This window comes from Electrophorus electricus, chromosome 9, assembly GCF_041902795.1.
Source record: "Electrophorus electricus isolate QZ-2024a chromosome 9, ASM4190279v1, whole genome shotgun sequence".
In the NCBI taxonomy this organism is placed as follows: domain Eukaryota; kingdom Metazoa; phylum Chordata; class Actinopteri; order Gymnotiformes; family Gymnotidae; genus Electrophorus; species Electrophorus electricus.
The window spans coordinates 7037704-7054970 of NC_137505.1; the positions used below are offsets into that span (position 1 = coordinate 7037704).

Below are 17267 nucleotides of genomic sequence, written 5' to 3' on the forward strand. Positions count from 1 at the left end.
AACACACTTTTGTAATGCCCTAACAGCTCGGCAGTAAAGTGCACATAGTTATGGTGTATTCCATAGAGGCATTTCCCTGAATGACCTTGAACCATGCACTCACAAATGTTTACCCATGCTATCATGCCTTGGTCATGTGACCACATTCATTCAGCTGATTGGTTGACAAAGCGTGTTTGTTCAACTTTCTTCTTTTTGGTGCGTGACAGAGTGTTTCCGCAGGTGTAGATCTCCTGTTACTGTGGCTGTTGATAGTTCTCTGCATCGCTGCAGTGTTGAATGTTTTCTCTTGTATAACATTCTTCTTTTTCTTGATAAGATAAGGCACAATAAGACAGGGGAAACACTAAATTGTGCACAATTCTGGCTCTCTTAGACTCCCATTGTTAGTAATACAAAAAGGAGACAGTGAGGGTGCTGTGATGGCAATATCAGTGCACAGAAATGATAGCAAAGACACCTCACTCAGCTGAGACTCCTCCCCCTCACCCAGCTGACACTCCTCCCCCTCACCCAGCTGACACTCCTCCCCCTCACCCAGCTGAGACTCCTCCCCCTCACCCAGCTGAGACTCCTCCCTCTCACCCAGCTGAGACTCCTCCCTCTCACCCAGCTGAGACTCCTCCCCCTCACTCAGCTGACACTCCTCCCCCTCATGCAGCTGAGACTCCTCCCTCTCACCCAGCTGAGACTCCTCCCTCTCACCCAGCTGACACTCCTCCCCCTCACCCAGCTGAGACTCCTCCCCCTCACCCAGCTGAGACTCCTCCCTCTCACCCAGCTGAGACTCCTCCCTCTCACCCAGCTGAGACTCCTCCCCCTCACTCAGCTGACACTCCTCCCCCTCACTCAGCTGAGACTCCTCCCCCTCACCCAGCTGACACTCCTCCCCCTCACCCAGCTGACACTCCTCCCCCTCACCCAGCTGAGACTCCTCCCCCTCACCCAGCTGAGACTCCTCCCTCTCACCCAGCTGAGACTCCTCCCTCTCACCCAGCAGAGATTCCTTCCCCTCACCCAGCTGAGACTCCTCCACCTCACCCAGATCTCCAACCTGTGACCTCGTCTCCTCCTGTCTGGAGGGTCTCCATTGGCCGCCAGAGTTTCATAACCTCGTTCAGCTGCTTCGTTGACCCCCATAACGGCCCCCACTCACGGCTCAGTCCGGCTTAAACATACTGCTCCGCAAAGTCACACATTCAAAGAACAACATAACAAAGCTGCCAACAAGGTCACCGGTCTGAGGGAAACTTCAGAACGAATGTCGGCTCTGGCTTTATGGTTTTGATAAATACTCAGAATGCTTTAATACCACAGCACTTCAGGGATGCTCCTTTGTGTCCTTTTTAAAAACACCAATTTATGTATTTAAACTATAGAGTGAACCTGGATATCCATAGCACTCTTTATTTAGTGAACATTTCACAAGTCATTTTAATTTTAGGCAGACTAGAAATCCTGTTTTCACATTTGGCTCTGTGCTTTGCATTTTATGTGTGTGTGCTTGCATGTGTGTGTGTGTGAGTGAGTGTCTGTGTCTCTGTGCGTTTACCCACACACACACTTAGGGACATCCACATGATCAGAGACTGTTCATTCACAGAAAAAGAACAGAAGAAAGACATTGATGTTCCTGCATTTACCCAGAAGCTCTATTGAGTACTGAGTCAAAGTTCATTCATTCATTCATGCGGTTTTGCCAGCAGACCGTACCTCGCTGGGTGAAAGGTCATGTTTGCCCTTCAGGCAAGCAGAGTGAGAAAGCCTGGGACCTGCTCCCAGGAACGATGCAGGCATCAAAGGCCTGGGGCATCTCTTCTCTAGAGCAATCGATCTGTGTGGCTCCCACACATACACACACATACACACACACACACACACACACACACACACACACACACACGAGTTGCAAAGTGCATTCATGTAAGCATACACACACACAAAGTTACAAAGGGTATTCATGTAAGCACACACACACAAATACTGCATGCATTCACATACACAAACATACTCATGCAGGCAGTTCAAACCCCGGCATGAATTATCAGCATTTTAACCACAATAGTTTATGGCAGAAAATGAAGGAATTCTCCAGCGCTTGAAGGCTTGTGGTGGTTTGTAAACACATGCTGAAGCCATGAAACTGTGGACTTCCCATACTTACACCTGGAAATCCCAGGATCTTCTCATAGAGACACACTGTCCCTGCGTTACACAGAACCATGTTAACGTGTATGTGCGTCTCACAGGGACAGAGTGTCCTTTGATGAGCAAAGGGAGCTTTTACCACATCAAATTTCCTCACTGTTGATCTCCACTCCAACTAAAGAGCAGAAGAATGTGTGGACACCCAAAGCCTCCTTTGGTGATACGCGTTGGAGCACTGAGACCACGGGATGTCGAAACCTCTCCGGTAAAGCTCCAGGTGAAGTGGAAGCTCCTGAAAGTTGTTTGTTTGTTTTGTCTGTGAGTGAAATGTGAGAAGAGCAGAATCGATGAAAGGCAGTCTCCCGTGACTCGGTCATGTCGTGACCCTCCAACACCTCTCCCACAGGACGCACGCAGTCTCCCTGAGAGAGGACGACAGCAGCACCAATCACAGCTCTTTCAGGAGTTCCCAGAAGGCCTTGTCTAAACAGACGTGAGCGTTCTGAGCTGATTGGAACACGCGTGGCCGTATTGCAGCTCTCTGTAGGAGTAATACGCTTGGAGTAATACGATATGTGTCACTTCCTGTGCGCGTGTGCAGGGATGCAAGCGATGCTTAGTAAGGTAGAATCAGAGCGCCCTCCACAGGCCAGTGTCTGAAAATGCCATCAGCAAAACAAATTGGGGCTACATTACCTGGCAATATAATGTAATATATTTCCCTGCATTTTAACAGATCAGAATGTGTTCACAAAGTTTACCATAAAATGGTTTGATGTTTTTGGCTTAAAAACAAAGTAAACAGAGGGTGTTGTTCTTTGGTCCGGTGGTCAGGGTACATGCGCGGCCTCTGCGCACAAAGCTCATTCCCTTCCTGATACAACCAGTGCCTTCGATCAAATTACACAGCACAGACGTATACAAACAATTTTATTGTATGACTTCAGTACAGAAGAGGGGAGAGACGCAAAGCCAGCTAAATGAAACTCGGATTATTTTTTTTAAAAAAAGGACTCAAAACTGTGCTTGAAAAATCCCACTTAATCTCCACCGTCTTCTACGAATCTCACTTCTGAAGTGCTCTTAATTCTGCACATGCACATCCACTGGGAGGTCAACCAGTGGCAACTGGCCGCCGACACTCGGCTGAGTAGTGAGGTCAGTAAAGAGTACAACCGGATGATGTAGGATAATGACAGCACTGGTGGCCGGGGCAGGGCTTCTAGAGCACTTCCTCTCCAGACAGGAAGGTGCTCAGATGCTTTCATTTGTCACAGGCTCAAATTATTTCCAGGCACTCTTGGTATACATAAATATCCCTAATTATTAGACTGTACAAGACACAGTGGTGGTGGTGGAGAATTTCCTGAAAACACACACACACAAAAATCCTTTGTTTTGTGGACTTTATATACAAGGGGACTCAGAAAGGTCAAGTATGTTCAGTGTAATAAAACTGTGTGTGCACGTTCTTTGGTCTAGGGCTGGAAAAGCAAGCAGAGAGAGCATGAGCCAACCGCACGGCCGGCACCGGGAGACAGCACGGCCGTGCGGATGCTTCTGGGAAGACGCCCCAGCGTACGCTGGGAGACTTAAAAGCCTTCAGTGTGTCAGGCGTGTGAAGTCCGTTGGTCGACGGGTCAGTTCAAGTCAAGCCTCACTGAGCTTGTGGCGGAACACATGACAGGAACACTTTGTCTTAACTGCATGCTTAGGTTGAGAATATGCATAAAAAATAACTATTCAGTTAGAACCGTGTGTGTGTGTGTGTGTGTGTGTGTGTGTGTGTGTGTGTGTTTTAAGCCCTGCTGAGGTGTATCCTTGGCAAACATCCTCTTAGAATGAGCAGTGTGATAAGAGTGTTAAAGAGTGATGGAAAACACACAAACACACACATACAATGCACTCTAACACACTAAAACTGCTTGTGGATGTAAACATGGCCCACTACTCGCAGATGGCAGCACCCCCTAGCTGCAGACGTACACCTACAACAGCCGGCAGTGATGAATATTCGGTCCTAACAGGCTGTAGCAAAAAAGAGTGAACACAGCCGTGTGTGGACGGCGCCCTTGGTCTCTCTGTACTCAACTCTCATAGTTCCCAGAAATATGCAAAAAAAATTAATGTATTTAACCTGAAGAGATTATGGTGGAAATGTGTTAAGTACTAAACAAAAGCTGGATATTTACATCGGCCCTCAAATCTATGTGCCCTAGCTGAGGTGTGAACGAACGGAACTTATGGTGTAATATTACAAACAAAACAAAAAGAAAACAACAAAGTTAGTAAATGATAATGAAGAAATACAGACAGGATACTTACATTAGGTGCTGTTTCGTAGCATGAGCCACAAAAAAAATAAAATAATAAGCAACCCTATAAAAAATGAGCAATAACAGAAGTACAATAGTTGTATTCAATAGCACCTGATCCACAAAACCGTGTGTTTTCAGAACATAGACATCTGCTTACTAATAGATGTGCTCAGTGCAATTGTAAACAGGCGTCACTTCTTAAAGGGACACAATGAGGACGTTAGTGGCATTCAGACGCCGTGTGATCTGGGTCAGCTCGGACCTGCCTGCGTGTTTTCCGGAACATTCTTCAGTCTGTTCACACTGGGTCAGTCCAACGCTTCCCCCTGAAGTAGCACCATGCTGGGGGGTGGGCGGGGGGGGATCTTTGATTCTTAACATTAGAACACCTTTGCCCGTTGCAGAGGAAGGCACGTGATTGGCTAAGTCCTCTTCATGCACACCTGGCACCTGCTGATGTGAGTCCGCAGGTTCCCAGCCTTTAGTGTAGTGGGGACGGGTTTCCTGGAACGGGAATTAACAGTCAGCAATGTCAAATTGATCAGTACGCGTCTTAAGGTGTGAAATTCTCAATATGGGAAGGATATCACAGGGAACCTAATAACCTCTTGAATTAGAATATATTATACGAAATATAAGAGTGCACAAGAGGTGGCCAAGAAACTGTAAATTGCAGAGAAACGGCAAGAAATAGGACCTTAGCTCTGAATAATTCACAGTTCCAGAGGGTGATTCAAATATAGGTCATATTTGCAGTATAGAGTTATGCTGCCCCCTAGTGATTAAAATAGTGACGCTGTCCCCTAGTGACTACGTTTATTCCAAACCCGGAGACAAAATACCAGCTCATTTTGATTAAGACTCTGGTTTGCATGAGATATTGGGACCAATGACGTACATATTTTGTGTGAGTTTTGTCTCCGAATATCAGTAAAAGGTAAATATAATAAACAACGTTGCACGCATAAACAAAAGGAAAATGTACGAGACGTGTGAACGTAAAGAAGTGCAAAGAATCTCCCACGTCCACTTCTAAAACAGGCCGGTACTGCACTGCGGCTCACCCTGAGCTAACCAAGCTCAGACTCATTATCTGTCTACCACGCGCCTTCACGAGCAGAGTCAGAGTCTCAGCTGGAAACAGAGAGTGGCTACGCAGACCTGAACATGTCCTCGTCCTCGATGGTGGCCAGCCAGAAGCTATATGAGTTGGCGTAGTAGTTGCAGGTGCCTCGGCCGTGACACTCGATGAAGGGCGCGGAGCGGAACTCCTCCAGACAGGAGCCGGGGGAGGCCAGAGCCTGACCCGATCCTTCCGCTCCGGCACTGGTGTGCTGAGAGCAGTCGAGGGAGAGAGAGAGGAAGAGAGAGAGCACGCAGGAGACAGACAGAAAGAGAGAGAGAGAGAGCATGCAGGAGATAGACAGAGAGAGAGAGAAAGAGAGGGAGAGAGCACGAGAGAGAGAGAGAGAGACAGAGGGAGAGAGCATGAGAGAGAGAGAGAGAGGAAGAAAGGGAGAGAGCGAGACAGAGAGCATGCAGGAGAGACAGAGAGAGAAAGAGAGGGAGAGAGCACGAGAGAGAGAGAGAGAGAGAGAGACAGAGAGGGAGAGAGCATGAGAGAGAGAGAGAGAGAGAGGAAGAGAGGGAGAGAGCGAGAGAGAGAGCATGCAGGAGATAGACAGAGAGAGAGAGCGAGAGGAAGAGAGGGAGAGAGCGAGAGAGAGAGAGAGCATGCAGGAGATAGACAGAGAGAGAGAAAGAGAGGGAGAGAGCACGAGAGAGAGAGCACGCAGGAGAAAGACAGAGAGAGGGAGAGAGAGAGCATGCAGGAGACAGACAGAAAGAGAGAGAGAGAGTGCAAGAGAGAGAGAGAGAGAGTGTGCAAGAGAGAGAGAGAGAGAGCATGCAGGAGATAGACAGACAGAGAGAGGGAGAGAGAGAGAGAGAGAGAGAGAGAGAGAGAGGTGACACCAATTTCCCTTCAGTCAAAATTCTGCAGGATCCCATTAACAGACACTCTATGGTGTGTTCACAGTCTCACCATGACGAAGGAGTAACCGATCCAGAGAGAGATCCACCCGTGAGGACAGGGTGGGATCATGATGGTCTGGCTGTGCACGGCGATCACCATGGCAGGAGCCTCACACACTGCACATCTGCAGTAGGATACACACACAACAGGTTCAGCATCAACAGAAAGATATAGAGGGGAGACGGTGCGCTCCCAGACCCAGAGCCCCCGGCACACTGACCTGCTAATGAAAGGCTTGATGCTGTCGCCCGTGACAGGGGCCATACTCATGGGCATGGGCTCAGGGGACGTGAGCCAGTAGGAGTAATCGTTACGGGAGGCAAAGTTACACACATTGTTGATGTTGCAGAAGAGGAAAGGCATGGGGCTAAACTTCCGTAGACAGCTGCCAGCCGTTCCTAACGGATGAAAGACCAGCAAACATTTACACCATTCAGCAGAGAGTTTTATCCAAGGCCACTTGCAATCATGACTGAATACAGCTTGAGTAATTGAGGGTTGAAGGTCTTGCTCAGGGACCCAACAGTGGCAGCTTGGCAGCGTGTGCATTTCCCCGGCGCCTTGTAGGCGCATTCATGCAGGACTGACCCAGGTCCTGGCCATGTGACCGCTCGTTGCCCTGCACGTAGAGGAGGGAGTATCCATCGTAGATCAGAGTGGTGCCCGCAGGGCACACAGGCACCTCCACGGACTGACTGTGGCGCGTCACCAGGAAGCCATGGTCCATGGAGGAGGGTCCAGGGGGGCCAATGTGGCCTGGGATCCCATCAGGGCCTGGAGGGCCGGGGTACCCTCTGGGTCCTAAAAAGAGCAGGGTGATGCACAAAGATTGTGCGAGGGTGTTACGAGATAACAGCATACGACACGCAGTGCATGTTTTGGCAAGCGAGCGCCATGTACCAGTAGGTCCGGAGGTGCCAGGTTCTCCTTTAGTGCCAGGAACGCCATTGTAGCCAGGTGCACCATCCTCTCCCTTAATACCTTTGGGACCCATTATTCCTGAAGGAAGAAGGGAGTAGGGGGTGGTAGAGAGAAAGAGGAGAGGGAGAAGAAGAGAGACAAAGAGATGGAGAAAGAGAGAGACAGTAAATATTTTTGGTTACGCTTGCTAACTAACTGAAGTATGATGGAAAATGCTTGGGTTTCCTGAGGCCTTGGTTTCTGCCTGCCTCGAGGGTTTGCTTGTAAGACGGAGCGTTTGGAACACTACCTTGTTGTCCTTTCAGTCCAGGATGTCCCTGAGGTCCAGGAAGACCTGGAGAACCCTGTAGTCCTGGGAAGCCGATGTCCCCTTTTACAAAGGTATGTGGCCCAGGAGGTCCCGGGGGGCCTTCACTACCTACATGGACGGTGTCGGAAATGAAGTTAGTAATTTGCCACATAAAACAGGCATAAAAACAGCACCTGAATTGTCTTAATAATAATAATAATAATAACAATCTTCCAGTTACCTTTTGGTCCAGGAAATCCTCGGTCACCCAGCTCACCCTTAAAACCTTGAACCCCAGTCTCACCCTTCGTACCTGAGGAGACGGAGATGGTTTAGAGGACAAAAAAGTAAAAGAAATGCAATTACATTTGTTGGTCAGCTGAGTGATTACACATTTGGTGAATTAACAAGCAGAGTCACATTTAGTTAGTATATTTGAATATGTACCATTTCCTATCCAATTCATTCACGTCTGATTGGATACGAATGTCTCACCTGGGAAGCCTGGAACTCCTTGAATTCCCATCTCGCCCTTTGGTCCGTCAACGCCCGGTAAGCCTGGCTGACCCTGAACAGCACAAGGGGACTCATGATGAACATTCTTTTTCACGTGTATGATGCGTGATGGGTGTTGGGTGCTTCTAACTTACAGGAAACCCAGTTATGCCTTTTTCTCCTTTCCCGCCCTGAGCGCCGTGTGGGCCTGGGAAACCTCTCTCCCCCACCTCGCCTTTCTCTCCAGGAATTCCTGGAACGCCTGCAGGCCCGGGAGCGCCAGTCTGCCCTGCAAATGTAACATTGGGAAACATCTTTTTAGAATGAGTGACACCTAGAAGATCAAACTCGTTTAGGAACGGTAACAACCACTGTGTTAGAGAACCTGAAGTCCTTAAAGGCAATAACACATCATAAAGTGTCCTTCAGGTACAGTAAAGTGTTAAAGATGGACCTGGTTCTCCTGGCTCTCCCTCAGGTCCTTGTTTGCCTTTGGGGCCCTCCATGGGTGTCCCCGGTAGTCCTCTTTCTCCAGGTCTGCCCTGGCTGCCTTGGAAGCCTGGCACGCCTCTGTCTCCTTTGGCTCCAGGAATACCTGGGCTCCCAGAAAGTCCCGGAAGACCTGGGGCGCCTCTATCACCTGAGAGTGGAAGAGCAAAGTCACCTCAGCAGACTGTTAATTTTCCTCCCAAAATGTTCCTCTCTGTACAAGCCCTGTGTATTCATCAGGGTCGAACACTGACAGACTCCTGGGATTCTCTGTTACGCTGCTAATGACTATGGTAGCGACAGCTTTGGATGCTCTGGATGGACGCTGTTTACATCTTTCCGGTTTCAGTAACCAGACTGGTTCTGTCTAGAGGGCATATAGTATAGAAGGCTTTTTCATGCTTCTGGAAAATCGGCTCGATGCAGGAATTTGAAAATGGCACACTTTGTATATGAAGGCGAATCCCGTCACTACAAAATCCCAAACACGATCCATGAAAATAAAAGAGGTGTTGGACAGTAAGCAGTAGACACTAGTCTATATCTCGTGCTTGCATCCAAACCCATGCAGATCCATGCATGCATTCAGGAAACAGCTCATCACTGCAAACATAATCATGTCATGTTTTAAGGGATATAACCCAAAGCATTATTAATGCCTGGTCAAATGGTGCTGTTAATTAGTCGGACTGTCCCAATGAACAGAACATTGAAGGTGCCAAGAAAATAGACATGTAATTCATTGTAGAATTTGTCCATATGAAGTTAGTGCAATGACCCTGCATTGGGTGCCACTTTTCTGCCATTATTAAACCCTGTATTATCATTAGAAAGGTAAAAACTGAACAAGAATCTGCATATTATCTTTAAAACATATTATGATTTGTTTGTGTAGACGTTAGGGAAGTCTGACCTTTAATGCCGGCCTGTCCTGGGGTCCCAGGGAAGCCTGTTCCAGGTAAACCTAAAGAACATATGAAAAGATCTCACATCAAAAGATGTCACATTTCTTTCTAATGCATGTGGAACTGGAATAGCTCAAAAAGACATTAAAGTGGCCTTTCAGATATAGCTCTGGGGAATCTTTAAATATCAAGAGTCAGGTTAGCAAGGTCATATTCTACTATTCCACTATGTTTTCCTTAATTATTCAAATAATTATACCGTTATTTGATATTTCATTACATTGCTTGTAAATATGAATTTTAAAAATTTATTTATATATATAAAGAGAGAGAGAGAGAGTGTTGGATCATTATACCTGGATCCCCCCTCTCGCCCGAAGATCCAGGAATTCCATCTTTTCCGGGCTGGCCTTTATCTCCCGGTGATCCTGGAGGGCCCTGAAGACCAGGTTCACCTATATCCAGGCAAAACATCCCATCCAACAAGAGGATATGGCCAATAGTTTTTAGAAAATGCATTATTAAAATTTTTCTTAATATTTTCAGGAAGACTGCATTCCAATAAGTGCTAAAATTATTATCATCCTAGAAGAACATTATTTACACATGGTTATCATTGTTACCCACCCGGCCGTCCCTGATGTCCTGGCTGTCCTGGTAACCCAGGCAACCCTGATACACCCTTCTCTCCTGGTACTCCAGGACTGCCTGCTCAGAAAACAAATAGTTGTGTGAGTAAGGACCTTAAGCCGTGTGTATTCAATACATAAGGGGTTCACTGAGTGCAAATGTAAAGGGCCATACTAATGAGCCAGACAGTGGACTAAATCACAGGGCTCTTTTGTAATGTTCTTTAAGTGGTATTTAGAAATGGTTACTATTCCAGTAACTTTCTGAGATACAAACACAAATTTACAGATACAAATTTTTTTTGAAAAAAAACAAAACTTGCCTGGGAAGCCAACGTGCCCCTCGTCTCCTTTCAGCCCATTACTTCCAGGGATTCCTGGGACACCCATGGCACCTTTCACGCCCTTTTGGCCAGACTCACCAGGGAAACCAGGCATGCCTATTTGACCCTGTGTACCACAGTCATGTGGGAAGAAAAAATTTGAATCAGTTGTCAGATTTATTTACTACATTTCTAACTTTAACTTCAATGTTCAATCCTTTTGATGCTAACAAACACACCTACACAGTCGATAATTACTGCAATAAATAAATATTGTAAATATGAAAAATAAATAAATCACCTTCTCGCCAGGGAGACCAGGGAGTCCTATTCCCGGAAGACCTGAGTCTCCTTTTTGACCTTTATGTCCTTGTTCTCCTTTAAACCCAGGATGTCCTGGTGTCCCAACCAGTCCTTTAGAGCCTTTTGATCCCACCACTCCTGTAGGCCCAAATATCAAAAAGGTCATTAACCCAAAAAGTCAAAAGGATTTTGCTAACTAAGAAGACAACAGTTACTTATTATCATATGTATTTAGCTACCTCTATTTATACCTATAACACCAATATTCATCATGTTGACTGTTAACATCTTGCTCTTTACTGGATAGCTGGTGTTGTTTCATGATTTACATTTTTTTTTACATGATTTACATCCAAAGCAACTTACAATAATGACTGAAATCAACTTGAACAATTGAGGATTAAGGGTCTTGCTCAGGGGCCCAACAGTGGCAACCTGGCAGTGGTGGGACTTGAACCGGCAACCTTCAGATTACAAGTACCTTAACCACTGAGCTAATGTCACCAATAGTACTACTAACTATATCAATGCCTATATCAATATCTAAGTCTATTAAGATAATGGAACACCACTGATAAACCGCTACTGATTAAGTAAGATGAGATCATAAAGTATCATATTTGCTGTTACTTAGTTCAAGTTTATCACTGGACTAAGTAACATATAGTAATATGTGTAGTACTGGTGAACTGGTTAGATCTTTACAGTGATAGAGGTTTTTCCCATTGTACCTGGCATTCCCATTTCTCCAACACTGCCTTTAGTGCCAGGAAATCCAGGACGTCCAGGTTCTCCAGGGACTCCTGTGTCACCTTTGGCACCTAAGGTGGACAAGAGGATAGGATTAATTTTCATGCCTCTTATAGGTAATAGCGAAGGCACTGGAGGAGTTTATCAGTGCTTGTTCAATGTATTTACACCACTGGAAGCAACTTTACCCGGATGTCCCGGTGAACCGGGCATTCCATCCTTTCCAGCCATTCCAGGGTCTCCAGGCATACCTTGATACCCTTTCTCCCCTGTCGGGCCAGGGACACCTGTGAGAAGAGTTCGCGAGTTTAGGTTTGAGTCTTATCTTGCGCCGATCTGCACTATGGCCCAAGGATTTTGTCTCATACCTATGTCACCAGTGTCTCCCTTTTCTCCTTTCATATTTTCCATTCCCTGTGCCATTGTCAGATTTCCAGGTGGTCCCCTTTCTCCTCTGTCTCCTTTGAGACCCTCTTGTCCGAGGTCACCTTTTGGCCCACTGAAACCAGGGTCGCCTGCCAGGTTCAGAATCATAAGTAAGCAAACAGGCATAAGAAATGTCCATAGGGAAGAAAGGTCTCAAATACATCCTAAACGCTCCACCTCTTTGTCCAGTTTCTCCTGGGATTCCCCTGATGCCTTTAAATCCAGGAGACCCTGGCATTCCCATCAATCCCATTTCTCCTTTGGAACCTGGGACCAATTTCCACACACATAAGCAAGAGTCAACTACTGACAAATATTTACCAGCACAGCATGTCACTTCACAAAGAGGCCATTTCCAAAGTGCAGAACATCATGGACACCTCACCTCTTTCCCCAGGAAATCCGTCATTTCCAGGAACCCCTGGATCTCCTGGAAGCCCTTTGGGCCCAGGTGATCCAGGAAAACCAGGGATGCCCTTCTCGCCCTGAGGACCGGGCATTGCTGGACCGGGAATACCTGGCAGACCTCGCTCTCCTTTTTCACCAATATGGCCTGCAATATCACAGAGAAATGCATCAAATGAACATTAGCCACCTAAGAGTTCATGCCCTCCCATTTGCACATATTCTAAAAGTTGCCTATCCAGTTGCTCTTCAAAGAGGAACTCACCAAAGGGACCAGGTTTTCCAGGAGGTCCCACTGTTCCAGGTGCCCCTGGCTCGCCAATTCCTGCGGGTCCAGGTGGTCCTGCAAATCCATGAGCCCCAGGAGGTCCTACCTCACCTGGAGGAGAGAAAGAACACTGAATTACAGACATGCAGTTCCTGGTGGGAAAAGGGTGTTCTTTTTTCCTGCCTGCTAATGTGGCATGTTAATCAAAAGCAAGCCTTAACTAACCCTGTGATTCCTGATTTTTTTTCTCCTCAAATTACATTTGGATTCTATTACTGTACCTTTCACACCCTGAGAACCAGATGGGCCAGTCTGTCCCTCAATTCCAGGGATTCCTGGCATTCCTACACTACCCTTCTGGCCTGGAAATCCAGGTACTCCTGGTTGCCCTATAGAGCCCTTGGGTCCTGGAAGGCCGATGCCTGGTTCACCCTATAGGATATAACACCGCTCGCAATGAACCAGGGCTACTTACAGGATGCTGCACATAAAACATTTATCACCAATACACCATCAAAATACCATCATACCTTTTGCCCTGGTTGTCCTACATGCCCAGGAAAACCATCATAGCCTGGGGGACCAGGCTCTCCAGGGATTCCTGGAGCACCGGGTATACCAGAGAACCCTGAAGAGAATGACAGAATGATTTCAGAAAATAATACAGCTAGTTCTGTTATGTCCTATTGTCATTATACCAGACTTAATGCATTGCTTTTAAAGTTCACCATTTCATATATGATACTACACCAGACTTAGTGCATTGCTTTTAAAAGCAATGCATTAAGTCTGGTGTAATTACTTTACTGTAATAATTGTAACTTACCTTTTGGCCCTGGTGGTCCAGGAGGTCCAGTTCCTGGAAGGCCATTATCACCTTTCAGCCCAGGGAATCCTGGCAATCCTTGATCACCCGGGGGACCCATTTCACCTTGAGAGTTAAAATGAAACTTACCATTACACAGATAAATGCGATACACAATGTATACTGCACATGTGCTGGAATTCACTGTACCCATGTTTGAGCGGAAATGGTTGTTATCTAATATGCTTATCTATATTCACAGTTTAAGGCACTAGAATAAGGAATCTTTTTGTTAACAGCTGAATAGAAGTTACCTGGAATACCAGGTCTTCCAGACTCTCCACGAGGTCCTGGTGCACCCTGAGGTCCTGGTGAACTCACACCTTTTCCAGGTTCACCTTTAAGTCCTACAAGAAGGACAGTATAACTAATTAAAATATGACCAACTTTGGATTATCAACATTCTTGTTTTCAGTATATTTCCAAGTAATATTCTGCATATTTAGAGAACAAGTAAATATTAAATGTACAAATTAATTTAAAAAATGAATACTGACCTGGTATTCCTGGACTTCCTGGTACACCAGGTGACCCTGAACTTCCCTTCTCGCCGGGATCTCCTGGTAAACCAGTTCCTGGAATACCTGGGGGTCCTCTCTCTCCAGGAGACCCCGGAGGTCCTCTTTCTCCATCCAGACCACGATCACCTTTAATACCTTCTCTGGCCTTAAAAGAAAAAAAAAGACTTGTATGTTACAATATGCATTAGATAACAGAACCTACATCCAGCTAAGATGATCTGATAAGTCATATAATGTAAATAGATAAAGGAACAAAACAATTGGAAATAAACATTTTGTATGTTTGGTTTTTTTTTTAGAGATAATCCCTCACCGGTTCTCCTTTGAGTCCAGGAATACCTGGATATCCATCCTTTCCAGGAATTCCATCTTTCCCTGGAAATCCCCTTGCACCAGGAAGGCCAGGGGAGCCCTTATCTCCCTTCAGCCCTGGTGCTGCATAGATATCACCAGGCTCACCTACTGCTCCTGGATTGCCCCTTAAACCTGGGGAACCTGGGGAACCCTGAAATCCAGGAAAAAAACCCACCTTTTTGTTTTTTTTGTTTTTTGACTGTGCTTAAAGCATAAGATGTGCATGTACCAGAGTGATAAACAGGAGGGCATTTAACGGGCAAACAACTGTTAAATGTTAAACTAATTTCCATCGACAAGTTGGCAAATACTAGTGAATCTGTGATGCCAGTATGTAGCGGAACTTCAGTGGCTGTCGAGGGTGTTGTGCAACCATAGCCAAGCATGCAGACAAGCCTCCAGAAAGCGGTAAATTATTTGTAAAACCATAACTTATAATTTTACATTTAATAAATAAGTTATACACAATGCCTGGTCATTTTCATTTTGATTTTTGCTTATTAGAAGCACAGACAGCTGCTAAAGTGCTAATCCCAAAATTGTACCATTCAGACAGGCTGTTTCTACGGGCTCTGGCCCAGACCAGGCTGAAGTCCATAAGAACTCTAGAAATGGTTTCTGGACCTGTGTGGACACTGTAGCATTAAGGTGAGGGTCAGGTCGACAGTGACAGACCTATTCGCTCTGTATGAAATCTCCAGGGGACATAGCATTGGGTATGTAATAGCTTTAAAGTGTTCTAGGACCAGACCTATAGAGACTTTCGTGACATTTAGTCATTTAGTCCAGTAAACTTAATCTCTTTGAGAACTGGGATGGTGGTCGAAGACTGAAAGCTTGTGGAAATGCAGCAGAGCTCCTGTGACCTGTCGAAGATGTCTGTAAAAACCAGCGCTGCTCATTCACGGCAGTTTTTTAGGGGTGGACGGCGAGACGTTTCTGTCGTGCGCAACGTGTTGATATCCTGATGGCAGGAAGATGATGGGACACAGGTGAGAAAGACCATTTGGAGATTAAAGCAGGAGATCATTCCTGGCACCGCAGCAGAAATCTGCAGTAAAACTCACTCGCATCGGTCATTAAGCAGAAGGAGAGATCTTCTCCTCTTGTAGGTTGCAACCTCCTAGTGGACTTTCCAAACAAAGTTGGGTTGTCAGCAGCAATGCAGCTTTTCCCACCAACCCTGTTGCTGCAATCCTTTTAGCTAGCTTGCATTTTCCCTCTTTATGAAGAATCCTGCTCGCACCCCTGAAGGCCATCTTCCTTTCTGTCCAAGTCTGGCTGGGAACGAGGTTCTCACTGCTGTGTCTCACCCAAGGTTTAGCTGGAGTGAAACTGATGAGCTAATGTAGGACATCACATTGTCCAGTTTGTGGGCTCAATGTCTCCATACATCCACTTACAGTTTTTGCCTGTGTTTTGGTATGGGGTGAATGAGACTTCTCAGATAATCAGCACATCTGCGTCTCCTTCACCTCCTCGTCAGGTTGATCAACACACCTGCCTCTCCTTCACCTTCTCGTCAGTTCGATCACGTTCAGGTCACTTGTGAGAATTTTCCTCAAAATCTGATGCTTTCTGAGCAAATTCCAGAATCATGCCGGGTGGAATGTTATCCCTCTGGGCAAGTAAGGATTTTTGTGATTAAGTGATCACCAGGAGTCATTTGGGATGTCTCTCAGGTGTGTTTCACATATGCTTTTAGCCTGAATGGAGGACCTAAACACTCCAAGAAATAAATTCAGTAGGTAAATACAAAACTGGCCGTAATGGGGATTTAGAGGGAATTTGGGGAAATGTCTGCACATACCGGGATCCCAGGATCTCCGTTAAGACCAGGCTCACCCTTGTCTCCTTTCCTGCCTGCTGGTCCAGGGTAACCTAACAAAGATATATTTATCCCAGTGAATAATGTGCATAAAACGAGATTAATCGCTGAGTTAATTGAAGAATAGTGTACAAGCACACTAAGATCATGTCAGGGTACAGGCACCAGTAAGCAGAGCTACCTCCCTCACGCCAGATGAACACAGATCTGAGGTAGTAGGTCAATATGCATGGAAATGGACAGCGACGTCGTTTTTAATGGTTTACTTCTATATTTGAGCACAGCGAACGTCCAAATGATCCAAATATTACTGCCCATTTATTATTCTTTTTTATTTCTTATAATTATTAAAAGAAGCGGGACCATAGAATTACAAATCAGAACTTACTCGAGGTCGCTTAAAAATGCTTTAACTAGTCCTACTGATTCACAGCATGTCATGAAAATCCACAAAGGCCCTTTGTTTACTGCTGCACTTTACCTTGCTTTCCTTGGGGTCCTACAGGACCAGGTAAACCTGGAGGTCCAAATGCTGAACAGTCTGTACAAGGCTCTCCTCGGTCACCTGAAGGAGCAGACAACAAAACAAACTCCAGACATTCACTGCTATTCACAATGCAAATTTAAGCAAGGGGTGTGTCCTGGTGGGTGGGACTTCGGGCCCTTGATTGGATGGTTATTGGGAGTGAAGCCGCTGGGCCATTGGGCAAGGCTCAGGTCACCGTATACGGTAAGTTCAGGTAACAGTCCAAATTTTAATTTGTTTTACTTTTTCTTTTTTTTTTTGCCTTAAGCTCAAACCTCATCTGAGAAAATTTAAGAGCTATCAAGTGTACTTTATTCTGCCAGACAGCACACAATGTAACATGTTTAATCAATTCAATTTTAAATTAAAAGTTCTCAAATTAATCCATTAGAGAAATCAATGAAATGTGTATATAGTAAAGTAATTGTACTGCATGTAAAATGCTTACTTTACTTCTGTAAGTTGGTCT

The 17267-nt window shown here is 45.8% G+C and overlaps 1 protein-coding gene across 2 annotated transcripts in view; it reads right to left on the reverse strand.

The window, feature by feature from the left end:
* Window positions 1–3065: 3065 nt before the first annotated feature.
* The window catches only part of col4a1 (collagen, type IV, alpha 1), a 35999-nt gene continuing 21797 nt past the window's right edge, over window positions 3066–17267 (reverse strand). For both annotated transcript variants that reach the window (XM_081720948.1, XM_081720949.1), the window contains 30 exons: window positions 16754–16837; window positions 16255–16325; window positions 14404–14595; window positions 14067–14235; window positions 13824–13916; window positions 13531–13635; window positions 13235–13332; window positions 12986–13136; window positions 12702–12815; window positions 12417–12584; window positions 12209–12298; window positions 11974–12120; window positions 11794–11892; window positions 11587–11676; window positions 10854–10993; window positions 10549–10679; window positions 10228–10304; window positions 9957–10055; window positions 9609–9659; window positions 8661–8846; window positions 8362–8495; window positions 8207–8279; window positions 7953–8024; window positions 7712–7840; window positions 7402–7500; window positions 7090–7302; window positions 6722–6899; window positions 6511–6625; window positions 5628–5800; window positions 3066–4970 (listed from right to left, as the gene is read on the reverse strand). In XM_081720948.1, coding sequence (XP_081577074.1) covers window positions 4889–4970; window positions 5628–5800; window positions 6511–6625; window positions 6722–6899; window positions 7090–7302; window positions 7402–7500; window positions 7712–7840; window positions 7953–8024; window positions 8207–8279; window positions 8362–8495; window positions 8661–8846; window positions 9609–9659; window positions 9957–10055; window positions 10228–10304; window positions 10549–10679; window positions 10854–10993; window positions 11587–11676; window positions 11794–11892; window positions 11974–12120; window positions 12209–12298; window positions 12417–12584; window positions 12702–12815; window positions 12986–13136; window positions 13235–13332; window positions 13531–13635; window positions 13824–13916; window positions 14067–14235; window positions 14404–14595; window positions 16255–16325; window positions 16754–16837 — 3623 coding nt within the window. In that variant the 3' untranslated portion in view covers window positions 3066–4888. The remainder of the gene's footprint in view (window positions 4971–5627; window positions 5801–6510; window positions 6626–6721; window positions 6900–7089; window positions 7303–7401; window positions 7501–7711; window positions 7841–7952; window positions 8025–8206; window positions 8280–8361; window positions 8496–8660; window positions 8847–9608; window positions 9660–9956; window positions 10056–10227; window positions 10305–10548; window positions 10680–10853; window positions 10994–11586; window positions 11677–11793; window positions 11893–11973; window positions 12121–12208; window positions 12299–12416; window positions 12585–12701; window positions 12816–12985; window positions 13137–13234; window positions 13333–13530; window positions 13636–13823; window positions 13917–14066; window positions 14236–14403; window positions 14596–16254; window positions 16326–16753; window positions 16838–17267) is intronic.